The following is an 8,746-nucleotide window of genomic DNA, read 5'->3' as shown; positions in this document are numbered from 1 at the left end:
CCTTCTGCCTCTTCACTGCAGAACCACCCCCCCCCCCCAACACACACACACCCCACAAACCCTGAACACGCACACACGCATTGAGTTAGAGCCGTGGCGCCCTTCCACCTCTGCTCCGTAATCCGCATGCGTACTGACGTCACCATTCCATCAACGCTTGCTCAGGCGAGCGTCAGGCTGTTCTCGCGCGTCTAGCGTGCAGCGCATGCGCAGAACCAGCAGCCGTTGGGTTCTGCTCTCCGCTTGGACCTGCGATATCTCCTCCTCTCTTCCTCTTTCAGGCCGGACTTCCTTAGGGGCCTCATCTAGGACTCCAAGCCTGGTTCCGGAGTGACGGGTGCCCGCTTTCTCTCTCCCACGCTTTTGGCTCTTAACCGCCATTTAGAGGCGGGTACCTTATGGTAGAACCTCCTCGCCCCCACCCCCCTCCCGTCACGGGAGCGCGCGCGCTGCGCCCCAGGAACCAATCAGCAGCCGCCTTAGGTAAGGGATCTGCGAGCCGGGCGCGAAGCTCGCGCACTTTTGAGGGGCGGGCCGCGTCGGTAACCCCGACCGTGACTGTTAAACTGCCGCTCTGACGTCCCGCGGGTGCGCGGAACTGAGTTGGGAGCCGCTGACTGCTCGTTAAATACCAGCTTGGCGGAAGTTGGGACGGGGGCACAAGTTATGTGTAAACAGAAACCTCTGTTCTGGAAGACCCTAGGAGAGCTTGCCAACTGTCCGTAAAGTGCTGAGGAAGTCCCTGCAATATCGTGTGAAGAGAAACTTAATCTCTGGAAATACCTTCATAGAGGGCCCGCAAACAGATTTCTTAAGTATTAGGGCGGCCCCCCAGATGTGTAAATAGAAGCTTGATTTGTGGGGTTCCCCGTGGGAGGCCCAGTAACCAAATGCCTAATTAGGGAGGGAGGCGCCCACAGAGAAGTCACAGGAAAATGAAGGAATTGACTACTAAGTCTTGGGGTAGGGGTACCTCAAGAAGGCGGACGTAAATACAAGGGCATCGGGAGAGTCTCCCCCCGAAATTTACAAATAGGCTCTGGGCGATCCCCAAAGTAAGTGTGAAGAGATACTTCCTACTGAGGAAGCCCCCCAAAGAATGGGTAAATTAGGTTCTTAATCCTGGGAGGTCACCATTCCTATAAAGTGACACTTTAGTGGTATTGGAGGAATCCCCAAAGGAGCCTGGAAATAGCACCGCAGGTCCCCAAATTGCATGTGAGTGAGATCTTAAGTTCTGGGAGCTCCCTACAGGCTGCTAAGTAGACTCAAGAATTGTGGAAGTTTCCAGAACAAGGTGCAAGTGGACATTGGTTTGCTTGAGAAGGGGATCCAAGTGACTTTTTTTTTTTGCACTAGAAGGAGATCCAAGTGACTTTTTTTTGCACTAGAAGGGGATCCTTATAGATATTTAAACAGAATCCCTGCTGAGGCATGAAAACAGACGCTTAACCACCGGGGGTTTTCAGAATATATGTTATCTATCAGACAACACTTAATTGCAAGGGAAGGAGGCAGCCCAAGTTCTGGGAGAATCTCTATCATTTAAGGGCTGAATGGATAATTTTCCATGATCATCTGTAAACAGACCCCTGTCTTCCTGTCTGGGAAGCCAGCCTTCAGCCCCATTTGTGGCTGAGGGATAAGTCCTGTAGAGCAGTGAGAGGACGTAGACAGGCTTCTGCCTGGAAAGCAGAGCTGCTCCTGTATCCTGTAAACAGATGCTTCAGTTCTGGAGAGTCTCACAGGCTCCTGTTGACATCATTATGTACTTAGGTGGGGGTGGGCAGGACTCATAGGCTGCTCTAACAGGCACTTAAGAGCTAAGTGAGGGTCAGCAAACTTTCTTTAAAGGGTCAAAGAGTAGTTATTTTAGGCTCTGCAGACTGTTCTGTCTGACTCAGCTACTCAGGTCTGCCATTGCCATAGACCAGTGAGAGACAGAGTCTTATTCTGTCACCTTGAGTAGAGTGCTGTGGTGCCATCAATAGCTCACAGCAACCTCAGAGTACTGGACTCAAGCAATCCTCCTCCTTCAGCTTCCCGTGTAGATAGAACTACAGGTACCTGCCACAACACTTGATTAGTTTTTCTGTTTTTAGTAGAGATGTGGGGTGGGGGAGGGGTGGCCCACTCTTGGCTCAGGCTGGTCTTGAACTCCTGAGCTGAGGCGATCCATTCACCTCAGCTTCCCAGGGTGCTAGGATTACAGGCATGAGCCACAGTGCCTGGCCAAACCAGTGTTTTTCAACCTTTTTATCTTGTGACACACTTGAACCTATAGTTAAACTTCCTCAGCACACTTTAATTATGTTGATCAAAAAAAAAGAGTAAAAAGAAAAAAAGGATATACTTACTATGCTTTGAACTTCTTCAAAAATATTTAATCTTGAAAATTTTTCACAGCACGCCTAAGATCCTAACTGCACACCAGTTGAAAATCACTGCCATAGACAGTTTATAAATTGATGGATGTGGCTGTGTTCCAATAAAACTTTGTATTTACAAAAGCAGACTGCAGACCAGTTTGTGAACCTGACCTCTGAACTAGAACAGATGGCCCTACAGAATTCTGCAGTCAGTTAAATACTCAAAGACCACCCTAGAATGGTGTGTGAACACCTGGAGAAACTCTCTAGGGACCTGTAAACAAAAACTGGTGCTGAGTGAGTTGCTTAGGTAGCCATACATTATATAACAAACATCTCAAATAGATTAAACACTAGTGAGACCTTGAAATGAAGTGAAATTCAGACTGTGAAGGATGGCAGACCTCAGGAATGACAGACAGACAGACAATGAAGAGTAAGATGGCAGGTGAAAGTAGGCCCTTAATGCTGGAACATACACACACACATATACATGCAGTAAATGGTAATCAAAAGAGTAGTTGTTGGACTGAGAATCATGTTACTTATTTGTAAGGAAATGGCCTTGCTGCATTTTTAGAAGGAGATTATCCTCTTTTTATGTTAACCTGCACCTCTGAGTTGTATTTATGTTGGAGCATTTCAATAGTTGGGAATAGTTTTGGCTATAAGTAAGAAGTAGAAGTACATTTGTTCCTCACTGCCTCCAGAGTAGGCATTCAAGGTTAATGTGGATCTCCCCTCCAAACCTTGTGTCTTGTTTTCTGTGCCTTCCATTAAGTTGCCTTATAGCCCAAGATGACTGCCTGAGCTCCAGCTTCCACACCCACATTGCTTCCAGCTTGGAGGAGGAAGGGGCAAAAGGCATGTGCCAGCATCTATGAAGGGAAGTTTCTGAAAGTGCCGAACCACACTTGTGGTGTCATACTACTGGGTAGAAAGTACAGTCTTGTGACCACACCTCACTGTAAATGAGGCTGAGAAGGTATGTTTTGGATAGCCAGTACCTAGCTCAGAACTCTGGATTTTACTTCTTTGGAAGAGGTTAAGAATGGATATTGAAAGCCAGCTGGCAGTTGTTGCTCCAGAACTCTCTTTTGAAAGGAAAGGCCTTCATCTAATCAAAGGTATGCCAGATAGAGTGGGAAGAGACTCTTCATCCTGAAATTCCCTCATTCCCTCCATAGGCAACCATGTCTGAGTCTGGGCACAGTCAGCCTGGACTGTATGGGATAGAGCGGCGGCGTCGGTGGAAGGAGCCTGGTCCTGGTGGCCCCCAGAATCTCTCTGGGCCTGGTGGTCGGGAGAGGGACTATATTGCACCATGGGAAAGAGAGAGACGAGTGAGTATCTGGACCCAAGAGCAGCATTCACGTATCCATCTATTATACAGATGTTTATTGATCACCTGCCATGCACTGTTACACAAATGTTTATTGAGCACCTGCCATGCACCAAGCACTAATCCAGCTGCTGGAGATGTATCTATAAATAAAACTGCCCTCACAAAGTAAGAAGGGGTAGATAATGATAAAGGGGACAATTTTAGATAACACGGTCAGAGAAGACTGCTCTGAAAAGGTGACTTTTGGGCAGAGACCTGAAGGAGATAAGGGAACAAGTTATGCCAAATTGTGAGTTGAAGAGCATTCTATACAGAAAGAACAGCAAGTGCATAAGCCCTGAGATGCGCTGTATCTGCAGTGTTCAAGGAATAGTAGCCAGGAGGGTAGTATGGCTGCAGTGGATGAGGAAGGAGGGAGAGTGGTAGGAGATAAGGTCAAAGAGGCAGGTAACTGGGGCCAGATCATGTAGGATCTGGTGGGAGCTTTGGATTTTATTGTGAGTCAAATTGGCATTGAAGGGTTTGAACTGAGAGGTGCCATAAACTCATGTTAAATAATAACAGTAACTTTATTTACTGAGTAGTATATAGTATGGGCCTGAACCTTTATAGCTACCTAATGAAGTAGAACCAATAGTAGATCTGATTTTCATTGATGAGGAAACTGAGCCTCAGAGGTGAACTTACCCAAAGTCAGAGAACCAAGCAACTTTGGAGTCAGAACTCAGATCCAGGTCCAGTTTAGTCTTAAGCAAAGCATTATTTTATCTACCATAGAGAATGTCTTTGTCTGGAAGGCATTCCGGAAGCCTCTGGCCTTGTCTCACTGCTCTGCTCCTGTGCTTAAGTACTGCCAGAACCTGCCCTGAACCTCAGAGAATTTTAGTAGGGTGAAAGTAGGTAACAATTGGAACCAGGTTCTGAGCTATAAAACTGTGCAAACATGAAGCATAATTTATTCACAGTGAGCTGGGTGCTTTCTTGTTCCTTCTCTTGAGTTACAGCTTAATTGAGAACATGTAGTTTCTCTTCCTTCCACACACATCTTTCTGGGCATTGTTACCATTTTTCTACACCTTCAAACTCAATCCCTGAATAAGCAACTCTCAAATTTCATTTTTGTCTCTACCTGAGCCCTGGTAGCCTCCTGACTCACAGGTGGGCTTCTCACATCTTTCATGTTCCCTGCTGACCTCAGCATCTTCCCACCATTTCTCCTCCCATATCAGTGATACCCCATTGGGCCTCAACCTGTCCACTTCCCTCATCTCTCCTCTCCTTCTGCACTAGTTAGGCAGAATGTATAGGCACCAGTGCTATACATTCTGTCTCCTGAATATATCTGTTCATCATCTCTCCACCCTCACAGCATCCATCCCAGGTACAAATTGAGCATTTCAAATCCAAAATCTGAATGGATTGTGAAATCCAAAACTGATGCTCAAACAAAATGTATATTGGAGCTTTTCAGATTTTTGGATTTAGGGTGCTTAAGTGGTAGGTATAATGCAAATCTGAAAAAATCAAAAATCCAGAATATTTTTGGTCCTCAGTATCTCAAACAGGGAATACTCAGCCTGTATGAGCTACTTCTGCCTAGCTTACTGTAAACTCACACCCTTTTCTTGAAGAAACTTTTTATCTTTTCAAAACACTTCTGTATTAGCTAGTGAAGTGATCAGGATTTACTTAAGTGTCCTTAATATATTAGTGAAGAAACAGACCCAGTGAGGGGCTGAGACGCTCAGGTTGCTCAAGGAACCAAAGAAGAAACAGGACTCAAACTCAGGTTCCTCCTCACTCTTAAGCATATTAGGGGTGAGTCAGGCAAGGCATGAAGAGGGCAAGGTATGGCAATCAATATATCAGCTTGGCTAGAGCAGGAGCAGGGCTGAAGGGGAGAGGTGATCAGGATAGCAGGTGATGTCGGCAGCTGTCAGATAGTGAGCACCTACCCTGGGTCAGGTGCCACACTGGACAGTTGATGAGTTCTCTCTCCTTTCATCCTTATAATAGTCCTTTGAGGAAGGAATTCCTGTCCCTGCTTGCCAAGTGAGAAAACTGAGGCATAAGTGAAAGTGGTTCCTTATTTGCATTCACAAAGCCAACACGAGATAGTACCAGGTTTGAACCCAGATCTTTCAGCTCCAGAGTCCAAGCTCCTTTCCACCTGGGCTCGTTGCCTCAGCCTCCCGAGTAGCTAGGACTACAGGTGCCCGCCACAACGCCTGGCTATTTTTGTTGTTGCAGTTGTTATTGTTGTTCTAGTTGGCCCGGCCGGGTTTGAACCTGCAACCTTCGATGTATGTGGCTGGTGCCCTGCCAACTGAGCTATAGGCGCTGCCTCCCACCTGGGCTTGTTATCTAGCAGAGGCAGCTAAACATGGCTGAGGATGTGCTTCTGGAGCCATGCTGCCTGGGTTCAAGTCCTGGCTCCATTGCTTATTGGCTGTATGACTTTGGGCAAGCTGCTTAAACCTCTCTGGGTCTCAGTTTCTTTATTTGTAAAGTGGGGGTAATAATAGTGCCTATCTCACAGAGTTGTTGGAAGGATCAAGGGAATTAATATATGGAGGCATTTAGAATGGCAAGTGATTGATAAAGGCTATCTAGAATGTCCAGGAGAGCCAGGGAGCCATTCCTGAGTAACTGCCCTCCCTTACCACAGGATGGCAGCGAAGAGACAAGCACATCTGTCATGCAGAAAACCCCCATCATCCTCTCAAAACCTCCGGCAGAGCGGGTAAGCAGGGAAGAACCTACAGAAGGAGGGGAGCAATTACAGAAGGGATCGCCCTCATTGACTGAAATCTTCTTATCCCCATAGTCAAAGCAGCCACCACCTACAACAGTCCCTGCTGCCCCACCTACGCCAGCTCCTTTGGAGAAGCCCATTGTCCTCATGAAGCCACGGGAGGAGGGGAAGGGGGCTGTGGCTGGGACAGGTGCCTCTACCCCTGAGGGCACTGCCCCACCACCTCCTGCAGCCCCTGCACCACCCAAGGGGGAGAAGGAGGGGCAGAGACCTACACAGCCTGTGTACCAGATCCAGAATCGGGGCATGGGCACTGCCGCACCAGCAGCCATGGATCGTGAGTTGGGGCTGGGCAGGATCAGGTTGGGAACTAGCGTCCCTCTTAACACAGAGACCCTCACTGCATCCTCTGTCTTCTGCTTTCCCCTATCTTTAGCTGTTGTGGGCCAGGCCAAACTGCTGCCCCCAGAGCGCATGAAGCACAGCATCAAGTTGGTGGATGACCAGATGAATTGGTGCGACAGTGCCATTGAGGTACTAAGGAGTCCCCCCCTGTCTGATATTCCCTAGGTCCCATACCCTCTGTCCCTCCACTCCTACCTCCAGCTTTTGGTAGCCACGACCAGAGTTGACAGTTTTCAGGTAAGTTCAGAAGCAGAAAGTTCTCACCTAACCAGAGGAGAATTTCTACCAGCTGTCTCCTGGACCTTGCTGCAGTACCCTTCCTATTTGATTGAAGCCCATGGTGTCCCAGTGTTAACTGTGCTGAATGTCACCTCCCCACGTATCTACCTCTCCCTCTATCCCAGCAGCCCCTGCTCAGACTTCACTTTCCTACGTCATTGCTACCTCCAATCTCTGAGTCCTTGGATCTCCTCTTTCGCTGCTTTTTTCCTTCAAACCACATCACACACCTGCTTACATTCTAGGGGTGTCTGTTATCCTTCCTCAGCAGCCGTATTAGGACAGTCTCAGGCCCATTTATTACCTGGCCATATCTGTGGACATCAACTAGTTTTTTAAAAAGCCAGTGTCCAGACCTACCTTTCAGCACCATCAAGAACTTTCTGTACTGATGGAAATGTTCTAAATTTGGCCAGGTGCGGGCAGCGCCTGTGGCTCAGCGGGTAGGGCCAGCCCAATATACCGAGGGTGGTGGGTTCAAACCCAGACCCGGTCAAACTGAAACAAAAAAATAGACAGGCGTTGTGGTGGGCACCTGTAGTCCCAGATACTCGGGAGGCTGAGGCAAGAGAATTGCCTAAGCCCAGGAGTTGGAAGTTGCTGTGAGCTGTGATGCTATGACACTCTAACGAGGGCAATAAAGTAAGACTCTGTCTCTAAAAAAAAAAAAAAAAAAGTTTGGCCAGGTGCGTGGCTCACACCTATAATCTCAGAACTCTGGAAGGCCAAGGTGGGTGGATCACTTGAGCTCAGGAATCTAAGGCCAGCTTGAACAAGAACGTGACCCCAACTCTACTAAAAATAGAAAAACTAACTGGGCATTGTGACAGGTGCCTATAGTTCCAGCTGCTCAGAAGGCTGAGGCAAGAGGATTGCCTGAGCCCAAGAGTTTGAGGTTTTGAGGCAAGAGAGTTGTTTAAGCCCAAGAGTTTGAGGTTGCTATGAGCTGTGACTCCATGGCACTCTCCTGAGAGCAACAAAATGAGACTCTGTTTTCAAAAAAGAAAAAAGTTGAGGTTGCTGTGAGCTACAGTGCTACAACACTCTGCCCAGGACCACAGGGTGAGACTGTTTCAAAAAAGAAAATAGGAAAAGAAAAGGTTCTATATTTTCATTATCTCCATATGTGGCTTTTGAGCTCTTGAAATGTGGCCAGTTCAGTGTGACTGAAGAAAACAAGTTATAATATTGTTTAATTTTAATTAATTAATTAAATAGCCTCAAATTATTAGAGCTCTAGATAGTATTTATTTATTTTTTGGGAAGCAGAGTCTCACTTTGTCACCCTTCGTAGAGTGCTGTGGCATAATAGCTCACAGCAACCTCAAACTCTTGGGCTCAAGTCATTCTCTTGCTTCAGCCTCCTGAGTAGCTGGGACTAGAGGCGCCCACCGTAATATCTGGCTATTTTTAGAGACAAGGTATTGCTCTTGCTCAGGCTGATCTTATGCAATCCACTGAGTTCAAGCAATCCACCTGCCTTAGCCTCCCAGAGTGCTAGAATTACAGGAATGAGGCCATTGCTCCCAGCCTTAGATAGTGTGATTTAATGGGTTAAAGCACATTAAATCGGCTCGGCACCTATAGCTCAAC

At 47.3% G+C, this 8,746-nt stretch overlaps 1 protein-coding gene across 1 annotated transcript in view; it reads left to right on the top strand.

The window, feature by feature from the left end:
* The first annotated feature begins 200 nt into the window (after positions 1-200).
* Positions 201-8,746, top strand: part of SMG9 (SMG9, nonsense mediated mRNA decay factor) — a 21,781-nt gene continuing 13,235 nt past the window's right edge. The window contains exons 1-5 of the mRNA XM_003799492.2: positions 201-483; positions 3,557-3,712; positions 6,383-6,457; positions 6,542-6,806; positions 6,906-7,003. Coding sequence (XP_003799540.1) covers positions 3,563-3,712; positions 6,383-6,457; positions 6,542-6,806; positions 6,906-7,003 — 588 coding nt within the window. The 5' untranslated portion in view covers positions 201-483; positions 3,557-3,562. The remainder of the gene's footprint in view (positions 484-3,556; positions 3,713-6,382; positions 6,458-6,541; positions 6,807-6,905; positions 7,004-8,746) is intronic.

Source organism: Otolemur garnettii, unplaced genomic scaffold (assembly GCF_000181295.1).
Source record: "Otolemur garnettii isolate 467f Iridium unplaced genomic scaffold, OtoGar3 scaffold00152, whole genome shotgun sequence".
Taxonomy (NCBI): Eukaryota; Metazoa; Chordata; class Mammalia; order Primates; family Galagidae; genus Otolemur; species Otolemur garnettii.
Note: the sequence above shows the minus strand (reverse complement) of the source record. Positions and strands in the feature narration are given on the sequence as shown.